Raw genomic sequence first — 25,053 nt, 5'->3', positions numbered from 1 at the left:
AAACATGGGGAAAAAGAATTTTTATACTTGTTTGGAAGAGAGTGAGTCATGGAGGGGAAGGGGAGAGAAGGGTAAAGCTTCTCCTTGCATGCTCGGGAATCAGCGAAATTTCTTACACCCCAATTTGGGGTGTAAGGAAGGGGAAGAAGAAATTATTTTAATTTTATCCTTTTTTATTTTTTCACATGCAGATTTATTAAAAAAATAAGAAGATATTTTTGTAAATTTATATATTTAATCATCATTTCCATCCCTTTACTCTCAAATGAACTTTCCCTCCCTTCCAAACAAGGATAAGATAGATATATTACTTTCTCCTTCCTTCCCTTTCCTTTCCCTCCCTTCCCCTTACATTAATGAACCTTGCTCCACTCCATCCAAACAGAGGCTTAGTATTCTGGATCAAAACACACCGATAGTTCACTTCCACGGGAGGATTTTAGCTGTCATTTCTTGAACCAATCACGAAGATCATTAAAAAATTTCACCATGCTTAATCTCCCAAACCGTAGTTTTTTCCATTTGTTCTTTAGTATACAAGGATGCAGCCCAAGTATATGCTCCGGCATAAAATCATGCCTTGTCAATATGCCAACGATAGGCATCCCCTGCAAGAGTTGAAAAGGACATTGTCATATAGCAACATGAGCATCAAAAGACTGAATATAATCGGCGATACACTAAATGAAAGCTAGCATAAGTAACCAAACTCAAGAAACATACATAGAAATAGGCAGAGGCAAAGAGAGTTTAAGTGAGACGCATTTCGTACCGAAGTGGACTTCGGAATAACCAAGAGATGCCTCAGGCCGACTTCGCGGACAAGTATGAGAGCTTTCGCCAACGACATCGTCTCGACAACAGTATAAGGTGAAGTATTCGTGAACTGATGCAAATCAACATACATATTCATCTCTTCAGCAGTCAGCTCAATGGCATCGATGAGCTCATTTTTACCAGAACCACGCTTAGCGAAATCATCAGCTGAGAACTCTTTTGTAGTGTCAATACTCGAAATTGCTCGAGTATGAACAAACTGCTTCTTCTTCAACAGAACGAGTAAATGCGAACGGAGAATGAGGCCGAGAAGTACAGGTGAATCAGAAATGGGAGGCTCATCTACCACAGGGAAGCCATGATGACCAGTGGCCTTGAGCACATGAACTATGTTGCCGACTTTTTCGACACTGTTGAATACTTGCAAAGGGCCTCCAACCACATCACCGACCGTGAGCTGCCTCATATATGGCTCGGCATGTGATTCAAGGTAAGGCAGACCCTTCAACTTCACGATCAGGTCGTAGATGTTGGCAGTGAAAGCATCAGCTACGGTCTTCGATATCAGTGAAACCAGCATGAGCAGAGGAAGAAGTAGGAGATTGTTGGTTAGTTCTAGCATAATTACACAGACCGAAACAGTCATTCTCATTGTACCACTAAGAAGGGAAGCTGAGCCAATGACCGCAAAGAGACCATTGTTAAGAGTTGCATGTGAGCCCATGAGCATACCGGTAAGACGTCCTAAAGTTGCACCGGACAAAATAACAGGCACGAAAAGCCCGGAGGGAAGTGCCAAGCCATAGCTGATGATGCTAAGAAAATAAGTTGTCACGAGGAATAGAAAGACCGAAGATTTCTGGAACACAGTGTCGGTGTTGAGACTGTAGAGGTTTCTTATCGCATCATCGTTTGTGTTGAAAAATAAACTAGCTAAATCATTGTAATGGCCGGGAGCACACTGAAACTTCTTGAAATTTCCAGACCTGCCTATTGATGGACAAGCTTCTGCTAATCCAGCCGGGCAAGGCTTACAAGATGCGAGCCAAGGTAATCCAAATAGGCAGCATGAGGTGAATATGGAAACTGAAGCAGCTAGAAGAAATTTGTAGACATGGCCTTTCCTGAAGATGAGTAGAAGATATGGATGAATCTTCGCAGTCAAAGCAGAAGATCGAAGTGTACAATGTGATCTGAGAAGAGAGGAATACATACTGATGAATAAGAGTGTAGAATCTAAGAACCTTGTCGAGGAGGAAATTGTACAGGCTTCCGAAGATTCCTCCTATTACTCCTAGAATGACGACCAGAGTTAAGTCGACTAGGTGATAAGGGACATCCTCTGAAGTGACATCAAACATGATAAGGCCACCCTTCCCAAATAACCCACATTTTCCGCTTCTACAAATATTGATTAGCACCCTGAGCACAACCGCAACGACTGCTGTAGTGAAGAAGGCTCTCCATAGCAGTGCACTTCGCCACCTTCACAGACAAGTTATCACTTATCTATATATCAATTATGAGAATAGAACCAAAAGGCAGGCAATTGAAATTCTAAACTGATAATAGCACTAATGTGCCTAAAATTTTTATAATCCTTCATCAAATTATATGTATGACATTTGATCAGGGAGATAAAATCTTAATCATTGCACACAAACCTCAACCTATGTTTATCAACTTCTAAAGGAAATTTTCAATGCAAGCAAAGATAAAAGGCGGCATAAGGAAGATATGAAGTAGCATGATACCATGATGATACACATTCCAGCGCGAACAAAACACCACCAACTGGTGCGCGAAAAGCAGCAGCCATACCAGCACCAGCTCCGCAGGTGACAAGATCCCGTCGGTCTCTGTCGTTCTTAAAGTACCTCAACCATGTGCAAGTCAACTTGTACTTCCGAGACCCGCCCTGTCCAAGTATGGATGCAATGCAAGCACTCGTGTGCACCATGGGACCAGCCTTGCCCACATAGAGAGATGAGGAGACCGCAGCAATGCTACCTGCTACCTGTTGATTCCAGTGTTGCTCAATTTTATGCATCAGCAGGCTTTCAACAATGCATCAACAAAAGTGGACTTTATCTCATTAATAACTTCAATATGTCTCCCTTGATCAAGATAAGAATGCATCAATAAAACTCAACTTTTTGAAGCACCAGTGGATCAAAGTGAAAAAAAAAAATAGAAGACGTGAAGGTCAAAGTCAGAATAGTCAGAGGCCCCGATTCAAGAAACAAACCAATTAAGTCGAGCGACAGCATAGTCTGTCCGACCGGGCACAACCACCCGGTCGGCTCCAGTCAAGCCCGAATGCCGCTCTGGGAAAGCTCTCAATTAAGGTTGATAGCCAAGCAACATCTCCCCCAAACCGCTACTCCCGAGCAGGAGACATGTTCGGCTGGAGCAAGGATAGCTCTCCAACGATAGTATAGCCGAACGAAAAACAGGACAATGGTTCTATGCATTATGTCCAGACGGGGATTACCCGATCGAGAAGTGATTGATCGGCCACGTGTAATCCCACGAAATATCCCATAATATCCTCGTCCTCTTGGGAGTTTGTGTCGCTGACAGCAGCACATCGTACTTTAGAATCTTCTAGGCCGTCACATCAGAAAGTTGCACGACTGCTTAAGGAATAGTGTCAGGAATACTTTTTAACTTATCTTTTCCTACGACATCTAAGAAAATATGTCTACGCTTTGAGATGCGATCACGAACACTACAGTGACACTATAAAAGAGGGTTCCTATCTACATGTAGAGGTATGCGCAACTTCATTTTCTACACGCTCGTGCTACAGTTCTCCATTTTTCTACTCATCGGAAACTGACTTGAGCATCGGAGGGTCATCGCCGAGAACCCTTCTCAGCCCAACACTAACGACTTTGCGTTACAGGCTTGCATGGAGTCTTCGCTTAGTCAACTTTCCTGCCACATCCCTAGTTTGCCACCATCTCCGTTTTCGGACAGGATCACATTTGGCGCAGTCTATGGGAAGTTTACCTGAATCCGAGGCATGAAGATGGAGGACGTTGGACGACTTACTACGGTGACGCTAACACAAAAAGACTTGGAGTTGTTGATACAAGCCCGAGCGGCGAAGATGATGGAGCAGCAGTAGATAGCGGCTGGACGCTGAGCAGACGATCCCGCCGCATCAGGAACGGTCAACACGCTGAACCCAGAGCTCGAGCGAAAGGTCAAGCCGGCGGGAAGCAAAGCAGCAGGCCGACCGGCATCTCCCGAGACGCGCCCATCCCTTACCATTGTGTGTTATTCCGCACGCCATCAGAAGAGCAAGACCAAGCGGAACGAACACCCAGCTCCTCATCAGATGACGCGCCCGTCCAAGATGAGCGAAAAGTTAAAGCACCTCAACTCGATACCTCTCCCGAGCATATTAACCAGCAGTTCTCCCAAGAGATCCTCGATGACCAGTTGTCGCACCATTATAGGCCTTTGATGATCGGGGAATACACGGGGGCAACCGACCCTGAAGATCACTTCATCAAATTTGATAATGTGGTGACGCTCGACCAATACACTGATGGAGTCAAGTGTCGTATATTCCTCACCACGCTATCCGAATTCGTGCAAAGGTGGTTCAAGAGGTTGCTGATCGAATCCATCCAAAGCTTCAAAAATTTCCGATCGGTGTTTTTGCAACACTTTGCGAGTAGTCGTCGCCATCAGAAAACAAATGTCAATTTATTTGCAGTCAAGCAAGGGGCCAAGAAAGTACTGCGAGCCTATATCAAAAGGTTTAACCAAGTGGTAATGGAAGTTCCATCAGCCACACCGGAGATCTTGATAAGCTCCTTCTCCCAAGGACTCGTAGAGGGAAGTTTCAAGCCGAATCCTCGCCGAGTGGCTTCATCGAGATTTTCCCGCCAATCCCCCTCGCCCGATAGACACCATCACCGTCGAGTGGAAGGGCGGTGTGAAGAAAGGAGGTCGACAATTGAAGAGCACCGACAATGGCATCAGCATGGAGACTATCAAAGGCCTGCCAGAGTGTCTGCCGAGCGGGAACGCTCGTCAGCTTGGGAGGAAGAAAGCCGTAACAATGCCGCTTGGGGCATTAGGATGATTGCAGGAGGACCGACTAGCGGTGACTCTAACCGGGCTCGGAAATCGCACGCCTGACGATTAGAAATTCACGCCGTTGGATGCAGCAAAGCAGTGGCGGAAGGACTAGAGATCAGTTTTGGTCTCAAGACCTGGAGGTAGTAGAGGTCTCGCATGATGACGCCCTGATCATCAAAGCAGTAATCGCTAATTATAATAGTTCGGTGAATATCATTTTCAAAAAAGCTTTCGATCAACTGCAAATCAATCGGAACGAGCTACAACCCATGACAACTCCCTTATACGGGTTCATGGGCAATAAGGTATTGCCGATCGACCAGGCTAGATTGGCCATATCCCTCGGAGAGGAGCCATTCAAAAGGACGAGGACGATGAACTTCATCGTGGTGGACGCCCCGTCCGCCTACAATGTTATTTTGGGCGGAGTGGCGTTGAACAAGTTCCAAGCTGTCGTGTCCACGTTCTACCAGAAGATCAAATTCCCCGTGGATAACTTGGTCGGGGAAGTCAAGGGCGCTTAGCTGGCTGCTCGGCGGTCGAGATGGTAAAAGGCTGAGTCACGAGTTGTGCGGAAGGCTCCACGGCTCGAGGTAAATGCAAATCCGGAAGAGCCTCCTGCCCTAGTCTATGACGAGAAAGAAGAAGTCCAAGTGCACCCCTGCCGGTCAGAAGCTACGACTTTCATTGCAGCCGACCTGAGTGCGGAGCATAAGGAGTTCGTTGCCTATCTAAGGCAGAGTCACGATGTGTTCGCATGGGCAACGCATGAGCTCGAGAGCATCTCACCGCCCATCGCCCAGCATGACCTGCATGTCTGGTCGGTCGCAAGGCCAGTGAAACAAAAGAAAAAGGACTTCAGTTCGGATCAAAATCAGATAATCTTAGTGGAAGTAGAAAAGATGGTGGAGGCCGGCCACATACGCGAGGTACAATTCCCAAGCTGGCTGGCTATTGTGGTGCTAGTTTCCAAGATAGGCAATAAATGACGGGTCTACATTGACTTTCAAGATTTGAACAAGGCCTGCTCGAAGGACTATTATCCGCTGTTGCGCATTGATCAGATGGTGGACCCGACGACTGGATGTGAACTGATCTGCATGTTGGATGCATATCAGGGCTACCGCCAGGTCTGACTCACTAAAGAAGATCAGGAGAAGGTCAGCTTCATCACGACCGACGAGACCTTCTGCTACAATGTGATGTCGTTTGAATTGAAGAACGTGGGGGACACCTACTAGAGGATGATGAATAAGGTGTTCCGTGAGTAGATTGGTCGGAACATAGCGGTATATGTTGACGACATTCTAATAAAATCCCTCCGGGCCACTGATCTTTGTGCAGATGTCGAGGAGACCTGTCGTACGCTGAGGAGGTATGGAATCAAGCTCAATCCAAACAAGTGTCTGTTCGGAGCGAAGAGTGGACGTTTCCTCGATTACAGTGACCGAGCAGGGGATCGAGGCGAATCCAAATAAACTGAAGGCGTTCCAAGGCATGTCTCGCAACCTCAAGGAGGCTCAGCGGCTGACCCGGCGGATCACAGCATTATCAAGGTTCATCTCTAAGTTATCTGACCGGAGCCACCAGTTCTTCAAGGTTCCCGCCGAGCTACAAAATTTCATTGGGACGCTGAGTGTGATAAAACGCTGGAGGAGCTTAAGAGTTATCTAATCTCCTTACCTGCACTGGCAAAGCCCATCGCTGGTGAACCACTCTGGATGTACCTGTCGTCCACAGAGCGGGCGGTTGGCTCATCTTTGGTGCGACAGAACGACACTGAACAACAGTTGGTGTAATTTTTTAGCCATATATTGAAAGATGTCGAATGTCGCTACACCTGTCTCGAAAAACTGGCCTACGGGCTAGTCCTCACCGCTCAGAGGTTACGTCTATACTTTTTATCGCATCCTATAATTGTAATAACCAACAGCGCTCTAGAGTGGGTTCTTCTCAATCCTAAAGCGTCCTATCATCTCATCAAGTGAACCACGGAGCTGAGCAAATTTGAAATACAATACAAGCCCAGATCGGCGATTAAGATACAAGCCTTAGTCGATTTTATGACAGATGTACAGAATGTCGAGCCAGAGGTAACCTGGAAAATCTATATGGACGGATCATCCACCAAGAAGGGCGGCAGCGTGGGCATACTTCTGATATCACCACGGGCCAATCGAATGCAACTATCCATTCGGCTGGACTATCGGACCACAAAAAACAAGGCAGAGTATGAAGCATTGATCGCCGGTTTATAGGTGACTTGCATGTAGGAGCCACCCGAGTCCTTATCCATTCAGACTCTTAATTCGCACCACAGCAATTGTCGGGGACTTTCGAAATAAACAATGTCAAGCTAAGGTTATATGCTGAGGCGTTTGAAAAGTTGAAGGCCAGATTTCAAAAAGTAATTATCTAAAAAATTCCTTGAGCGGAGAATCAGTACGTGAACGGGCTGGCAAAATTAGTAAGTTCCTTGACCCCGTATTGCTGGATAGGCCGATCGAGCAGGTATTGTTGGTGGCTCATATCGAGAGGCCAACTGAAGGAGGGACCTCGAATGACTGGAGGACATTTTTGATCGAGTTCCTCCAGTTGGGCAATACACCAACCGACCGTGAGCAGGCTCGGTTAGTCAAGAAGAAGGTCGGGCGGTTCACACTAATTGGAGATTGCCTCTACAAAAGGGCCTTCTCAAGGCCCCTGCTCAAGTGCGTTAGAGCGAAAGACATCTAGTACATCTTACAAGAAGTGCATCAAGGTTCCTGTGGCAGTCATCCGAACTGTCGTTCATTGGCAAGAAAAAATCCTACTAATAGGGTATTTCTAGCCTACCTTGCAAGCAAATGTCGCTCGGGCAATGTCCACCTGCTTCTCTTGTCAAAAGTATCAGAACATACTGCACCGACCAACTGAAGAATTGAAGGCATCCATCGTGTCATGTTCGTTCGACTAGTGGGACATGGACATTGTTGTTGATACAGTCTGACCTGAATGTTATTTTGATGTTGACACTGATTTAAGTTTGAATCAGATATTAAATTAACTCAGATTAATTACTAATCAAGGTTGACTTGGTTAACCTGATTGACCTGATTGGGAAAAGTCCAAGCGAGGAGCTTGGCACGGGAAAGTCCTGGTGAGTGAAGCCAGGCAGTGGGAAAGTCCTAACTGGGATGTTAGGCAGTTGGAAAGTCCTGGTGAGTGAAGCCAGGCAGTGGGAAAGTCCTAACTGGGATGTTAGGCAGTTGGAAAGTCCTGGTGAGTGAAGCCAGGCAGAAAAAGTCCCGTGAGTGAAACCAGACAAAATCCAAGTGTGGAAGCTTGGCATGTATGGTCGGAGAGGGTTCGGTAGCGCTTGACCGTCGAGTGAAGCTTGGAAGCTTGACTCGAGACTCGCGACTTTGGATCGGTGCAGACGATCCGGTGGCACGATGTACGGTGATCGGTGCAGATCCGATTCTGATCGATCTGCGATCGAGGCACACTCGAGTGTATCTTGATCGGTCCGGGGCCGATCGAGTAACTCGATGACATCGGTGGATACCGATCGGTCCGGGACCGATCGGATGATCCTCGAGGCGAGTGGATATCGATCGGTCTTACGGACCGATCCAGCTGATCGGACCGATTAGGCTTCGATACCAGATTCGCGTGAAGGGGTGGATCGGTCTTGGGACCGATCAGACAGCACCGATCGGTCACCGGACCGATCGGTGACGATAAATAGGCGTGGATCGGTCTGCCGACCGATCCACAATAATGCGCTTTCTCTTATTGTTTCGATTCGCAATTGCTTTTACCTATTTCGTTTTAACCATCTGCTGTAAGCTTTCTCGAGTTACAGGTTACTGATTACTTGATGTTGGGTGAATTCAAATTAAGGATCATTAGTAGGCGACGAAAAAGCTTTCTTTGTGTCTCACAAACCAGTTTTGGTAGCGTCTCGTTCGATCTGCCGTTTGGTGAATCGACTTGACTTGTCGATAGTTCAAGCTCGAGGTACCGGTGGAAGCGAGGATGTCGTTGGTGGGGCCGAGACAATCGACAAGGAAGAAGCGTGATTGGCGGCGTCGTGGACGATTGCAGGATTCTGCGAGTTTGGCGGAGATCCGTTCTGAGCGAGGCGTATGAAGGTGGAGAGGAGAGGCTCTGTGATGCTTTTGTGCTCTTCGTGAAAACACATGGAGAAGAACTCTGGAAGATTGAAGCAATGTGCTTGTTCTTCACTGATTGTGGTGTGAGCTTCCTTTGATCATTTCACTTGAGCCACTCTTGTAAGTCTTGTGCTTAATTTCTTCCTGCTAAAGACTTTGTGGAGAGGTTACTCCACCGAGAAGGAGAATCCTTTAGCGGGATAGCTTCGGGGTGTGATCTACCGAAGATCAAGAGGATTCGTCCACCTTACAGACACGCCGAGTGAGCATTATCCCCTGAACCACTACTGTAAGTCTTGTGCTTTCTTGTTTTAGTTTTCTAATTCACTGTCTAACAAAGTTCTTGAAGAAATTTGTGTTTAGTGTTTTCAAAGAGGCTATTCACCCCCTCTAGCCATCTAAGGTCCTAACAAGTGGTATCGAGCCGGTGTTTCATTTCGCTTAACAACCCAAAGAGCAAAACAATGGCCATGAAGGAGGGATTTAGCACCAACCGTCCACCTTACTTCGAAGGAGCAGATTTTCAATATTGGAAGGGCCGCATGGAGTACTACCTCAAAACCGACATAGCCATGTGGTTCTCAGTCAAGGAAGGTTTCACACCACCAAAGGATGAAGAAGGTAAGGAACTCGAGTCGTCAAAGTGGTCTACCGAACAACTCCGCAAAGCACAAGCCGATGCCAAGGCTATGGTCACCTTGCAATGTGGAATCGCCAAGGACCAACTCGTCAAGGTAGGTCCGTTCGAGTGCAAGAGACCCATGGAACAAACTCATCGAGCTCCAAGAGGGAACTCGAGATTCTCGGATTGCCAAGAGGGACCTATTCTTGAATCAGCTCCAAAATCTAACCATGAAGGACAATGAAACGGTGAGTGAACTTCATGGGATGAACGGTCTCCACTCCGTGGATGAACGGGTAGAAAACCGTGACCTAGTAAGGTACGCTCTTAAATCTTTTCCTAGGAATGCCTTGTGGTCATCCATGGTAGATGCCTACAAGGTATCCAAGGATCTTTCCATTGTTAAACTAGATGAATTTTTCTGTGAGATGGAACTTTCTAACAAAGGTCAAAAAGAGAAGGGTATTGCTTTATTTGCGGGACCAAAGAGCGAGGATGGAAGAAGGAAGAAGGAAAGAAGAAAGAAAGGAGATTTCCTCATCCACCTCTTCTTCGAATCCGATGATGAAAGTGGATCATCATCAACCGAGATGGCGTCTATGAGGATTATGAAGAGGTCAAGATACAAAGGAAAAGGTAAAACTAATGATCAAAATTTTGATAAATCTAATGTTACATGTTATGAGTGTAGCAAGAAAGGACACATTCGGAGCGAGTGTCCGAAACTAAAGAGGAAGGAGGAACGAGCCAAAAGGAAGGAGGAAAGAGCCAAGAAGAAGAAGGCTCTCAAGGCCACTTGGGATGAGTCCTCATCAAGCTCATCGGAGGAAGAAGAGAAGATGGAAAAGAGCACTCATGGCAAGGGAAGAGTCAGAATCCGAGAGTGATGACTCAAGCGCTTCAACCACGGCTTCATCATCTTCGGATGATGAAGAGGTAACCTCTTCTCATATAGAAAAGTGTTATAAAACTATCACTCACTTATCTACATTGCTTAAAAAGTCAAAAACAGAAAATAAATTGTTAAAAGAAGAAGTAAAAACCTTAAGGACCCTTAGGGAAGATGAGGTCGATGACCTACATCTAGAAGTCCTTGAGGATGAGAACAAGGCTTTAAAGGGTGAGGTTGAGAAACTCAAGAAAATGCTTGAGAAATTCTCAACTAGCTCTAAGACTCTAGACATGATTCTAAATGCCCAAAGGGCAGTCTACAACAAGGCCGGGCTAGGGTATCAACCCAAGGAGTCGAGTTTCATTTCTCTAATGTCTAGAACTCAAAATAGTAGATCACATGTTTCTAGGGCTCATGGAACTAGGAAAGGTATGACCAAGGCATGGGTTCCTAGGTCTTTCGTTGTAGAAGCATTAGGTCCCAAGATTTGGGTACCTAAAACCTCTATCTTCCGTGTCTTGTAGGCATTGGTCGAGGGGGAGCATCTATCAACTTGGTTTGTTGATAGTGGATGCTCCAAGCACATGACCGGGAACAAATCACTGTTTACAACCATTCAAAACAAAAGTAGAGGTAATGTGTCTTTTGGTAATAATGGTAGCCTTAAGGTTGTAGGAGTTGGAGACATTCATATATCCGAATGTCTTCATATCAAGAATGTCCTTCTAGTCAAGGGGATGACTTTTAATCTCCTAAGTGTCAGTCAATTGTGTGATACGGGTTACACAATTGAATTTCATTCAAGTCAATGTTTGGTTAAACACATTGACACACTTGACACGGTACTAGTAGGCACAAGGGTTGACAATATTTATCAAGTATCATTTAAAAGTGCTACTAATGCTTTGATTAAGTGTTTCATATCGAAAGAAGAAGAGTCTTGGTTATGGCATAGAAGATTGGCACATGTAAACATGAAGAACATCTGGAAGTTGGTCAACCAAGGATTAGTGCGAGGCTTACCAAGCATCAAGTTCCACAAGACCAAACTATGTGATGCATGTCAAAAGGGTAAGCAAACAAAAGCTGTCCATAAAGGTAAAAGCAATGTAAGTACATCTACTGCTTTAGATTTATTGCACATGGACCTTTTTGATTGCAGTAGTGTAATATCATTGAATGGAAGTAGATATTGTTTGGTAATCGTTGATGATTTTACTAGATACACATGGACTTTCTTCTTGAAACATAAGGACAAACTATAGATATTTTTATTTCCTTTTGTAGAAGAACTGAAAATGAAAATCGACAACAATTAAAACCATTAGAAGTGATCGTGGTGGGGAATTTCAAAATCATAGGTTTTAGAGTTTTGTCAAGAAAAGGGATATAGGCATGAGTTCTCTACTCCAAGGACCCCACAAAAATGGGGTTGTGGAGAAAGAACCGAGTCCTGAGGTGCATGAAGCATGCTTGAGTACTCACTACCGAAGCTACTTGGGTCAAGTGAATCTGACTTGCTATGTCAAAATCGAGTTTTAATACATAGGTTTTAGGAAAGACTCCCATGAACTTTGGTTTGGGAAACCGCCTACAATTAAACATCTTAGGGTGTTTGGTTGTAGCGTGTTTATCTTAAACACCAAGGACCATCTTGGGAAGTTCACGGCTAAGGTTGATCGAGGGATATTGGTCGGGTACTCTCTTACCAACAAAGTCTCGAGTCTACAATGAGAGGACTAAATTGATTGAAGAGTCCTCGGACGTAGCATTTGAAGAAATCCCTAAATCAAATGATCGATCAAGGGATGTAGGAGAAATTGATTCGAACTTAGAAATCTAAGTTTGAATGATCAAAACATTGGAAGAGTCGAAGTTGACTCGAAGATGATGAGCAAAGGCAAGGAAGGGCTCAATCGATCTCTTGCCTGTGCCGAGTGAGACCACTCATGAGGCACCGCCACTCCAAGGCAATCTAGGATAGTCTCTAGTCATCCACAAGACCAGATTGTGGGAGACATCCAACAAGGGGTTAGGACTAGATCATTCTTCAGAAATGAGTCGAATGAGGTTGCTTTGATCTCAGAAATCGAACCTAAACTAGTTGATGAGGCATTGCATGATCCTGATTGGGTCATAGCTATGCAAGATGAGTTAGGTCAATTTGAAAGAAGCCAAGTGTGGGACTTGGTTCCTAGACCTAAGAAGACCACCATTATTGGAACTAAATGGGTCTTCAAAAATAAGTTAAATCAAAAGGGAGAGGTAGTAAGAAACAAGGCAAGACTAGTAGCCAAGGGCTATAGTCAAGTTGAAGGCCTCGATTATGATGAGACCTATGCTCCTGTGGCACGATTGGAGTCCATTCGTTCAATGCTAGCTTTTGCTGCACATAGAGGTTTCAAGCTCTATCAAATGGACGTTAAATCGGCCTTCTTAAATGGTTTCATTAAAGAAGAAGTCTACGTTGAACAACCACCGGGGTTTGTGAATACCGAAGCTCCAAACCACGTGTTCAAGCTCAAGAAAGCTCTTTATGGGCTAAAACAAGCACCTCGAGCTTGGTACGAAAGGTTGTCGACTTATCTATTAGAAAAGGGTTTTGTAAGGGGTCAAATAGACCCAACACTATTTCTTCGTCGAGATGGTGAAAATATTTTTGTAGCCCAGAGATGACGTAATTTGTGGCTCAAATAACAAGGGCTATTTAAATGAATTTATCACTCACATGGAAAGTGAGTTTGAAATGAGTCTTGTGGGAGAATTGACATTCTTCCTTGGACTAGAAATCAAACAAACTAGAGATGGCATTTATGTCCATCAAGCAAAATACACTCAAGAGATGCTTAAGAAATTCAAAATGAGTGATTCTAAGGAAGTATCCACTCCTATGGCGACGAGCACTCGTCTTGACAATGATGAGTGGAAAATCGGTTGATCTAACGCATATAGAAGCATGATCGGTGGTCTTCATATCTCATTAGTCGATCGGACGTACTCTTTCTTTGTGGGCGTATGCTGGAGTATCAGTCTGTGCGAGGAATCTCACTTAATGCGGTTAAGAGAATTGAGATACCTTAAAGGCCTGATTAGAGTAGGTCTTTGGTACCCTCGTCTTGAATCATTTGACTTGATAAGTTATACCGACTCAGATTATGCTGGGTGCAAATTGGATCGGAAAAGTACAAGTGGGGGTTGCCAATTTTTGTTCATGTTTAGTTAGTTGGTCAAGTCGGAAGCAACATTGTGTTGCTCTCTCAACGACCGAGAGGCGAATATATTGCCGTGGGAGAGAGTGTCACGGTTGTTGTGGATGATACACACCCTAGAGGATTATGGACTCTCTTATAAGGGTGTACAAGTGCTATGCGACAACATTAGCACAATCAACCTAACTAAAAATCCAGTCCATCATTCGAGGACCAAACACATTGAAGTGCGTCATCACTTCATAAGAGATCACGTAGCTAGGGGAGACATTGTGCTCACATATGTTGAGTCAAAGTCAAACCTAGCCGATATCTTCACAAAACCCCTTCCGGAGAATGAATTTAGTCATTTAAGGAGGGAGTTGGGAATGTGTTTGGCTCCTTAGGTCATTAGAACTTCACCATGATCAATAAGGACTATTAAGATGACAAGAGTAATTGGGAAACTGATTTGGGCAATTTGGGGACATCTCACACAAACGATAAGGTTTAACAAATTATTTTTGTTTGCTAGAAATGGGGTGAGATGCTAGGAACAACCAATTTATTCAAAATGTACTATGCATCCCTTGAATAAGTAGGTTGAAGAGACATAAATTGAGTATGGGGAAGGTCATTACATAATTCATGTGTATTTGACTCCTAGATCTTACTCATATATTCCAACCAAGGAATCTTGGTTGGACTTTTGTCTAGAAATTATCTAATCATGATTGATGTGTTGATTGATACTTTGGATTGGTATCTTTAATGATAAGATGAGTTGATAATGTAAGAATAGTAATTTAGGATATATTTTGACAAATTTGAAACTAAACATGACAGGGTTGGATATTTCAGGTTTTGAAACTCTGAAATGTCTGAAACTAACTTGTAACTTAATAAAAAAAACCTAGAATGTTAGGACTTTCAGAGCTTGCAATTAGGAAATGTTCTTGTTCGTAGATGTTTAAGTTCTGTGTTCTGAATTTGAGAAGTTCTGAATTTTCAGAATTCTCGAGAGAAACGACTGCGAAATCAGTTGCTCGAATTCAGATATCAGAAATCTGAATTATCAGACACTGATCGGTCTCACGACCGATCAGGAGACTCTCTGATCGGTCCACAGTCCGATCAGGGGTCCTCCAGATATCTTCGTGCTTTCTGTTGGCTCACTGATCGGTCCAGGGACCGATCAGGAGGTTCTGGCACGCGACAATCACAAATGATCGGTCCAGGGACCGATCAGGAGGATCTCACGCGACGATTCACACCTGATCGATCCGAGCACCGATCAGAGGGTTTCCTGATCGGTCAAGGGGACCGATCAGACCCTTTTTGTGTGCATTAAAATCGATCCTGATCGGACAGCCGTCCGATCAGATTACACTGTTGATGAGGATGTTGGCTGACATTCTCTATGTTTTGATTGTTTTGTTGATACTATGTCTTTGATACATTTATCTGAACTGGATGTTAGCTGTGTTTCTTATATTCATGCTATTTATGATGCTTCACTATTCATGATACACTTATGATGTTTCATATGCCATTGTTTTTCATATACCGTATTTTTTTATGTGGATTAAGATTGAGGCGTTATTGGTTAAAAGAGGGAGGTGCTTGTCAGTCTTATTCATTATTTTACACATTTTCGGTGTTTGACAAAGGGGGAGAGAATAATTAAGTTTAGAGACGATTTGACCTCTTTGAATCAATATAAAAAAAAAAGAGGAGAAGGTAACTGAGTTATATCCATCTTAGGGGGAGATCTTAATTTCCCTGAAATTATGGATATGAGAGTTTTTCTGATCTAAACTTAAATTGTGTTGTCAAACAACAAAAAGGGGGAGATTGTTGATACAGTCTGACCTGGATGTTGTTTTGATGTTGACACTGATTTAAGTTTGAATCAGATATTAAATTAACTCAGATTAATTACTAATCAAGGTTGACTTGGTTAACCTGATTGACCTGATTGGGAAAAGTCCAAGTGAGGAGCTTGGCACGGAAAGTCTCAGTGAGTGAAGCTAGGCGGGGAAAGTTCTAACTGGGATGTTAGGCGGTTGGAAAGTCACGTGAGTGAAGCTAGGCAGGCCTAACTGGGATGTTAGGCGGTTGGAAAGTCCCGGTGAGTGAAGCCAGGCAGTTGGAAAGTCTGGTGAGTGAAACCAGGCAATTGGGAAGTCAGTGTGGAAGCTTGGCATGTATGGTCGGAGAGGGTTCGGTAGCACGCTCTGGGACCGTCAGGGGTGAGGGGCAAGCTTGGAAGCTTGACTCGAGACTCGCAGCTTTGGATCGGTCAGGCCGATCCATACGTTCAGATCTCTTTGTCGATCGTTACTGATCGATCTGCGGACCGATCGAGGCAACACTCGATAACATCGAGTGTATCTTGGTCGGTCGGGGACCGATCGCAAAACTCGATGACATCGAGTGTATCTTGTCGGTCCGGGGCCGATCGGATAACACTCGATAGCAGTGGATACTTGATCGGTCAGGGGACCGATCGGACGATGCCTGATGGCGGATACCGATCGGTCTACGGACCGATCCAGAGTATTCTCGATCGGTCCGCAGATCGATGCCAGATTCGCGTGAAGGGGTGGATCGGTCTTGGGACCGATCGAGCCACTGATCGGTCACCCGATCGGTGGCGATAACAGGGGCGTCGGACCGATCCACAGTATGGCTTGTTTTGCATGCGCTTTCTCTTATTGTTTCGATTCGCGATTGCTTTTACCTATTTCGTTTCTAACCATCTGCTGTAAGCTTTCTCGAAGTTACAGGTTACAGATTACTTGATGTTGGGTGAATTCAAATTAAGGATCATTAGTAGAAGGCGACGAAAAAGCTTTTGCTGTGTCTCGCTGCGGACAAACCAGTTTTGGTAGCAACGTCTCGTTTGCGATCTGCTGGCAGCCGTTTGGTCGAAATCAGCTTGACTTGTGCTGATAGGTTCAAGCTCAGAGGTACCAGTGGAAACGAGGATGCCATTGGTGGGAGCTGAGACAATCAGACAAGGAAGAAGCGTGATTGGCGGCGTCGTGGACGGTTGCAGGGATTCGCGATCCGTTACAGAGCAGAGAGGCATATGAAGGTGGAGAGGAGAGGCTCTCGCAACAATGCTTTTTGTGCTCTTGCTGTGAAAAACACTGTGGAGAAAAACTCTCTGGAAGATTGAAGCAGTGTGCTTGTTCTTCGCTGATTGTGGCTGTGAGCTTCCTTTGATCATTTCACTTGAGCCACTACTGTAAGTCTTGTGCTTAATTTCTTACTGCTGTTAAAGACTTTGTGGAGAGGTTACTCCACCGAGAAGGAGAATCCTTTAGCCGGATAGCTTCCGGGGTGTGATCTACCGAAAGATCGAAGCAGTGTGCTTGTTCTTCGCTGATTGTGGCTGTGAGCTTCCTTTGATCATTTCACTTGAGCCACTACTGTAAGTCTTGTGCTTTCTTGTTTTAGTTTTCTAATTCCGCTGTGCTAACAAAGTTCTTGAAGAAATTTGTGTTTAGTGTTTTTCAAAGAGGCTATTCACCCCCCTCTAGCCATCTAAGGTCCTAACAATTGTAGGACCTTTTCCCATGGCGATCAGTCAGAGAAGATTTCTGCTTGTGACAGTAGATTCTTTTTCTAAATGGGTAGCGGCCGAACTGCTCGCCAAGATAACAGAGCAGATGGTTATCAAGTTTTTGTGGCAAAATATCGTATGTCAGTTCGTCGTCCCTTATAAACTAGTCTCCAACAATGGAAGACAGTTTCAGGGAGGGAGGCTTAGAGAGTGGTGTGCCGGCTATGACATTACACAGGTCTTCACTTCAGTAGCTTACCCCCAAAGCAATGGTCAGACGGAAGTCACCAACAGAGAAATTCTAAGAGGGCTTAGGGCTCGGCTAGATCACTTGGGAGGAAGCTGGGTGGACGAGCTGCCAAGAGTATTGTGATTTTATCGCACGACTCCCCGAGAGGTCACTGCATTACTCAATTTCACTTGGTGTACAAAGGACAAGTAGTGGTGCCAATCGAGGTGGGCATAGAGTCCGATCGACGACAACTATACTATGAAGATAATCCCGATCGACGACTTATGGAGTTAGATCTGATAGACGAAGTAAGAGATAAGGTTGTCGTCCGGCTAATGGCGTATCAGCAGATGATGAAGCAAAATTATAATAAGCGAGTTATTCCTAGATCATTCTAGGTCAACAACTTTATCTGAAAAAGAGTAAAGTCGGTCGACGACGTGACCAAGCTGAAACCACCATGGGGGGACCCTAAAAGGTGTTACAGAAGGCTAGCTCGGGGGCATACTATCTGCAGGACGAAGAAGGAACAAAGCTTGATCGACCATGGAGCGCGAACAATCTGCAGCCTACCGGATGGGATAGTAAGCATATGGTAGAATCGATGTAAATTGTAAAAATCATTTATTCTATGAATGCAGGAAGGTTAAAACAAAGATTTCCTAAGTATCCCAGACTCACGAGTCGTTCGGCCGTGTTATAAGCGAGCGTAGATCTCACGCCAAGTGTCAAAAGACTCTCGACCTGATCGGGCGAGTTATAAGCGAGCATGCTCTCACGCTTCAAGAATATTTACCACGGGGTTTAGACCGGGTGTGTTAAAGACTCACAAGCCGTTCGACTGTGTTATAAGCGAGCATAGCCTTCGCGCTAAGTGTCAAAGACTCTCCACCTGATCGGGCGAGTTATAAGCAAGCATATTCTCGCGTCTCAAGAATATTTGCTACGGGGTTCAAACCGAGCGTGTCAAAGACTCACGAGTTGTTCAACTGTGTTATAAGCGAGCGTAGCCCTTACGCTAAGTGTGAAAGACTCTCGATCCAATCGGGTGAGTTATAAGCGAGCATGCTCTCGAGCCTCAAGAATATTTGCCACGGGGTTCAGACCGAGTGTGTCAAAGACTCTCGACTCAATCAAGCGAGTTATAAGCGAGTATGCTCTCGTGCCTTAAGAATTTTTGCCCTGGGGTTCAGACCGGGCATGTCAAAGACTCACGAGCTGTTCGGCCATGTTATAAGCGAGTGTAGCCCTCGCACTAAGTGTCAAAGACTCTCGACCCAATCGGGCGAGTTATAAGCGAGCATGCCCTCACATCTCAAGAATATTTGTCACGAGATTCAGATCGGGCGTGTTAAAGACTCACGAGCCGTTCAGCCGTGTTATAAGAAAGCGCAGCTCTCGCGCTAAGTCTCCAAGACTCTTGACCGGAGAGGGCGAGTTATAAGCAAGCACATTCTTGTACCTCAAGATTATTAGCCACGGGGTTCAGACCGAGCGTGTCCCAGACTAACGAGTCGCTCGGCCGTGTTATAAGCGAACAAGCTCTCACGCCTAAGTGTCAAAGACTTATTAGGCGCTCAGCAGTGTTATAAGTGAACTTAATTTTCACATCTCATCATTCTTGAGTCGTTAGGCTCGGTATACATGGTAGAGCGGGCAGTATTGATTGCTACTTAAATTTTTTACAAATTGCTTTTAGGGAGCATACAAAAAGCTGGCGAGAGGGTGGCAAAGGGAACTAAACAAGGTAATCAAGCACGTCATCCATAAAGTGACTCGGTGATATGCTCTCTCTTTATAATCTTGCAAGGCAGATCAGGTGAGAGGTAGTCACCGTCCTTCAGCTGGCGGAAGTGTTGTCGATGCCCTAGTTGAAAAGGTGGGCGGTCCGGTCGGTAAGTATTTTATTGAAGGCGTCAGAGCGGAGATAATTTACTCTGAAAGACTCCAACTGGCAGAAAATGCTGTCGATGCCCTAGTTGAAAAGGTGGACGATCCGGTCGGTAAGTATTTTATTGAAGGCGTCGGAGCGGAGATAATTTACTCTGAAAGACTCCAACCGACCGAGTTCCTCCTCTTGATACCTATTGAAAGCCGCCCGAGAGGCTCACAACTTGGCTTTTAGAGTAGCCAACTCGACATCTTTCTCCTCGAGCTGGAGCTTGCTTGTTGCCTGCTCGGACATTCGGCTAGCCTGTTCGGCCTTTAATGAAGCTTCCTCCTCCTTAAGATTTTGTGCCAAAACTCGAGCCTCTTTATTTTTGATGTCGAGGTCTTCGATGGCTCGGAGTTTTTTGACATTGGCAGAATTTATTTTTGATTCAAAGTTATAAGCCTACTTGGTTAGCCGATCGAGTTGGAAGGTCTGCTCATGATTGTTGTTCTTCTCCATGTTGAGCACCCGTTCGGAGCCCAACAGCTATTCGGAGCTTCGCTCCAAGTCATTCTTTAGCTGGGCAACCTCCCCGGTGAGCTGCTCAACCCGAGCACGCGAGGTGTAGGCTTGGCCGGACGGGGCTCACAGTTGTTGGTTCTCATGCTCCAAAAATGCCAGCCGCTAGCAGAGTGCCAAGCTCTCCACCCGGAATTGCAAGACAGAACAGGTAATAAGTGTCGATCGGGGAACGCAGAGAAAAGACTTAGTTAAAATTTACCCATGTAGATTTCTGAGTAAAGTCGTCAGCTAGCTCCCCGGGCGGAAGGGTTGCCACTCTTGCCCGGGCATTTGCCCACGTTTGGGCAAGGGGACCTTGAATAGTTATTTGGTGGCGAGGAGAGAGTGACTAGGCATCCTCCGAGTGATGCCACTCGTCAGTAGGCAGGCGAAGGATGTCCTTGATGCTTTGCCGACCGTTCGGGGCTGATGGCTCTGAAGTGACCGGGCCTTTGGACTTAGATATGGGAGAGGAGCGAATAATGGATATCTGGCCGACTAGGCTGGTGGACGAAGGCGGCAGTAAGACAATCGGTGATGCACATACCGTCCCAGTCGGCAGCGCGGACAATGAAGGTGTCCGATCGGATGATGGAGGTGTAGGAAGGGAAGCCTCTCTCTCAGTAACTGCTGAGGATGAAGCTTCGCCCTGATCGAATGGAATGCGGGAAGTTGAAGGAGCGGAGGGTTGTAGGGCCGAAGTTGCCGAGCGGGAAGAAGCCTCCGCTCAGTGCCTCTTGCGGCGTTGGATTAGCAGCTCACCGAAAGTGGCCGACTCCAAGGGCACCGCGATCGGCGCCATAGATTGCCGCTAGGGTGGTAGCTCGCCAGTGGTTGCCACAGCGTCACTACCGGCCACGTGACTCCCTGCTTCGCCGGCCGGGTCATCCGAGTGCTCGACCGGTAGCAAGCCTTGACTCTCCAGCTCAGTGACGCCTTTGGCATTAATCTCTGCGTCGGTAAGCTTGCTCTTGCCGCTCAACCGTGCCCTCAACATGATTTGGGCTGCAAGAAAGTACGAAAAATCAGTTAGATTCAAGGACGACAGGAAGAAAAATGGCATACCTAGGGAGAGGGGCAACCGTGTCCAAATAGGGCTTAGCCCAAACACATACATGACCCCCTCCAATAATAGCCGTTGTATGTAATATTTCTGACTGGCCCATCTCACGGCTACTTGTAGGTAGTCCGAACGGTCTCGATATCAGCCGACAGGAGGAGACTTCGCCAGTTCTATTTGTCGGTAGAGAATTCGGGCCGAATGGGGAGACGGATGTAGAAGTAATGCTCTCTCCGGTGCTTATTCGAGGAAGACATTTTATCGAAGTAGAATACACCCACTCATGCTTGAAATAGAAAGGCGCCCGACTCATATAGTTTGGGGTAGTATAAGTAATGAAACACACGCGGAGTCAAAGGAATATCGTATAGGCGGAACAGTACGACTACCCCACACAACAGTCTAAAGGAGTTGAACACTAATTGATACAAAGAAATATGAAAATATTTATAAACTTCGGAACAAAAGGGGTGAATGGGAAATCGCAGGTCGGCTAGAAACTAGTCCTTAAAAAAGGGCAGAAAGTCATCGGGAGGTGTATGAGGACGATCGTAGGCAGACAGGATGATAATCTTATAGCCCTCGGGGAAACGATATGTTAGCTGCATCTGGTCGACCTCGTCGCCGTTGAACTTAGATTTGGTGGAGGTATACCAGAACCCGGGGATAGCCGAAGGAGGACGAGGAGATTCAACCATAGAACAAAGAAAGGGAAGGAAGGCAATGATTCAACTAGAAGAGAGGGCTTACTGCAAAAGCAGATCGCCGACGGAGAAGAAGAGAAGACGACAGTAAGCACGAGGGAAACGATAGGGCAAAGGAACAAGATGAAGGCGTAAAAACCTGAAGAACGATCACTTTGAACTGTTCGATCGAGGTCTTTGGAAAATGGGCATTCATCGCAACCGTTGAATTCAAAAAGGCAGCTGTCACATCAAGCCCAAACAGTCGTCTGCCATATCTCACAGGCGGCAACATGCAGAGGTGACACGTGGCATTCTATTACAATTGGCATTAATGATAAGGCAGAAAGCATGATTACGAGATATGAGCAAGTGTGCTTAGCATTAATGGGTGAAGATTTGAACGACTCTCGAGAAATTATGATGACAACAGCAACAATTAAAAGGCGTTACGGTCAAAGCAAAGATCAACGACAAGTACGAAAATTGGCTAAGTGTTGCGCACGATAGAGCTGAACAACAACTATAAAACCGTGTGGGTTCGACATCAATAACCAAACGACAGTTATAAAACCGTATGGGTTTGGCATCAATAGTCGAACAAAGACTATAAAATCGTATGGACTCAACATCGACAGCCGAATGACGACTATAAACCCTTGAGCCAAAGAATGTTGAAAGCCAAATGGCGGCCATCGCCATGGGAGCAGTAGACATCACAGTCGAATGACTCCAGTCAGTCGGACTTGCAGCCTCCTTCGACTAAATTTGAGGGAAAGGCTTGTGATGCAATGAGTAAGTGGGCCCCACCAGTGGGTCAAAGTGGAAGAAAAGCAGAAGACGTGGATGTCAAAGTTAGAATAGTCAAAGGCCCCGACTCAGGAAGCAAACCAATTAAGCCGAGCGATGACATAGTCTGTCCGGTCGGGCGCAACCACCCAGTCAGTCCCAGTTGGGCCCAAACGACTGTTCTGGGAAAGCCCGCGATTAAGGTTGATACCCAAGCAGCAACTCCCCCGAACCGCTTCTCCCGAGTAGGAGACATGTCCGGTTGGACCAAGGGCAGCCCTCCAACGGTAGTTCAGTTGAACGGAAAGTAGGACAATGGTTTTATGCATTACGTCCGGACGAGGATTACCTGACCGAGCAGCGGTCAATCGGCCACGTGTGGACCCACGAAATATCCCATCATATCCTCTTGGGAGTTTGTGCCGCTGACAGCATAGCATGTCCAATAGGCAAATCGTACTTTAGAAGCTTCCAGGCTGTCACATCAGAAAGTTGCATGGCTACTTAAGGAAATGATGTCAGAGACATTTTTTGACTTGTCTTTTTTCCTAGGATATCTAGGAAAATGTGCCTACGCTTTGAGATGCGTGCACAAATATTACAGTGACACTATAAACGAGGGTTCCTATCTACAGGCGGAAGTATGCGCAACTTCGTTTTCTACATGCTCTTACTACAGTTCTCCATTTTTCTACTCATCAGAAATTGACTTGAGCGTCGGAGGGTCATCGTCGAGAACCCTTTCTCGGCCTGACACTAATGACTTTGCATTGCAGGCTTGCGTGGAGTCTTCACTTCGTCAACTTTCCGACCACATCCTCAGTTTGCCACCATCTCCATTTTCAGACTGGATCAGCTGTCTTGATTCAGCCATAGATTGGTGAAACCAAGTACTACTATTACACTCTGTTTTATTTCCGTACAAGATGAAAATCATGCACAAAACTTGCTTTTTTAGTTCTTAAGTATAAAGAGTAGATACTCATCCATGGAATTGCAATCTACCAATTCTATAAGATGTGCAGTTCAATTGAATTGAAGTAGTTGTTAACACTGAAAGAAAGAGGCAAAACTTCTTTTACTAAAAAAGGTAGATCCGTTATCTTAACGGTCTCCCTAGTACCGGTCCCACGGATATGAAGGGAGGTTTATGTAGGTACACAGGCCATAGGCATATGGTGGCAAAACTTCTTTTACTAAATTCTATTGATGATTGAGATAGATAAGTTTAGACCAATTCCAAGAATTGCACCTTGACACATAGCGTCTTCAATGAGAAAATCTGAGGAGCATCAACGCCATTCAGATAGGCCTTCACTTCCGGAATCCCAGATCCGGCTGCCGCTGGCGAGATGAAGGCTGTGATGGCCGAAGCAAAGATGACGAGGAGAAAATTTGACCCCACAAACACACCGAAAGCCCGCCAATACCTAATCCAACCAAAGTAAAACATCAGTTAGCCAAGAAGAAACAGCGGAGCACAACTAGATCGCATGCGTCCGTACTTGCGGTCGAGCATCATATTGGAGGTGACCACGAACTTGACGCCGGCGATGTTCTCGATGGCGAGGTTGTTGAAAAAACCGACGGCGCCGGAGAGAGCACCGACGAGGAAGCAGAGAGTCCACTTTAGGATGACGTACTGCACGATGCGCGCCGCCCCCCTGCTGCGCCAGTCCTGCTTCAGGAAGTCATTCTCGATCAACCTGCAAACCCTCTTTTAGACCTCCGATCCCGTCTTGCCACGGGCCAAAGTTCAAATTTTAAAAAATAAAATAACATAAAAATCATATTTTGCAGCATCCAAAAATCTCAAAACTAGGGCAGGTCTGTTTTTCTCCTTTTTTTTTGTTTTTCAGGGATGAAAGAGCAAAATCAAAATGCTGCCCCCTTTCTTTTCAGAAAGAGAGAGGGAGATGTAGAAATCGATTCTTCAATCATCCCCAGATCTAGAGTTAACAAAATCCTCCCTTTAGCCACACTACGAGCTTAGATCGAGCAGCAAAGGAGATGAACAGGAATGATGAGATGCAAAAAGAAGAAAGTACTCGTAGTCGAGGCTTTCGATGGGACAGAGGTTGGAGCCGATAATGGCGAGCTGCGAGGTGGTGTTAGAGGCGAAGCGGCGAATGCTGCGGGGGTGGTGGTGTTCCTCCAGCTGCGAATCGACGGAGAGAAGAGCAGTCTCAAGGTCGTCGCCGTCGCCGTCGCCGTTAACGAGCTCTTCCGCTTCCATCGGTAACTGCTCCGCGGCGCACACTCGCATTTGCTTACTCTACCCTTCTTTTTTTGCTTTATATAAATTCAAAGAAGAGGAAAGGAAGAGGGAACTGCGGCCGTTGACTGCTCGACCAGATTGAAGTTCATGCGGCCTTTTTTTTGCTAATTTGAAAGTACAAGGACTATGTTGCAAAAACAATAATAAGACACAGAAGTCTTATCAAGCTACAACCCTTTAAACATGTAAATAAATAATATAAACTATTAGATACGGCATAGAATTATAATTTTGTTAATTTGGAGGTGGACAATTGAAGTTAATAATCTCTT

At 45.6% G+C, this 25,053-nt stretch overlaps 1 protein-coding gene across 2 annotated transcripts; it reads right to left on the bottom strand.

Moving 5' to 3' along the window:
• Positions 1-152: 152 nt before the first annotated feature.
• Positions 153-24,853, bottom strand: LOC122016770 (putative chloride channel-like protein CLC-g). Of its 2 annotated transcripts, none has more exons than XM_042574165.1 (7): positions 24,552-24,853; positions 24,009-24,209; positions 23,756-23,933; positions 2,532-2,794; positions 1,993-2,262; positions 724-1,901; positions 153-608 (listed from the first exon to the last, which is right to left on the bottom strand). In XM_042574165.1, exons 1-7 carry the CDS (start codon positions 24,767-24,769, stop codon positions 574-576), a joined length of 2,343 nt encoding a protein of 780 aa, XP_042430099.1. In that variant the 5' UTR covers positions 24,770-24,853; the 3' UTR covers positions 153-573. The 2 variants fall into 2 exon arrangements, with proteins under 2 accessions (XP_042430099.1, XP_042430098.1); XM_042574164.1 differs by having other exon boundaries at positions 773-1,901; positions 24,552-24,849.
• Between the last annotated feature and the right edge of the window lie 200 nt (positions 24,854-25,053).

This window comes from Zingiber officinale, chromosome 8B (genome assembly GCF_018446385.1).
Source record: "Zingiber officinale cultivar Zhangliang chromosome 8B, Zo_v1.1, whole genome shotgun sequence".
NCBI classification, from domain to species: Eukaryota; Viridiplantae; Streptophyta; class Magnoliopsida; order Zingiberales; family Zingiberaceae; genus Zingiber; species Zingiber officinale.
Note: the sequence above shows the minus strand (reverse complement) of the source record. Positions and strands in the feature narration are given on the sequence as shown.

What these genes read in the sequence shown, in the direction of transcription:
- LOC122016770 (XM_042574164.1), bottom strand. Translation starts at nt 24,769, where the DNA reads ATGCGAGTGTGCGCCGCGGAGCAGTTACCGATGGAAGCGGAAGAGCTC. An exon ending in CTGGAATGTGTATCATCATG is followed by an intron (nt 2,263 to 2,531) that starts GTATCATGCTAC and finishes TTGTCTGTGAAG; the next exon opens with GTGGCGAAGTGCACTGCTAT. An exon ending in TTCTACACTCTTATTCATCA is followed by an intron (nt 1,902 to 1,992) that starts GTATGTATTCCT and finishes ACTCATCTTCAG; the next exon opens with GAAAGGCCATGTCTACAAAT.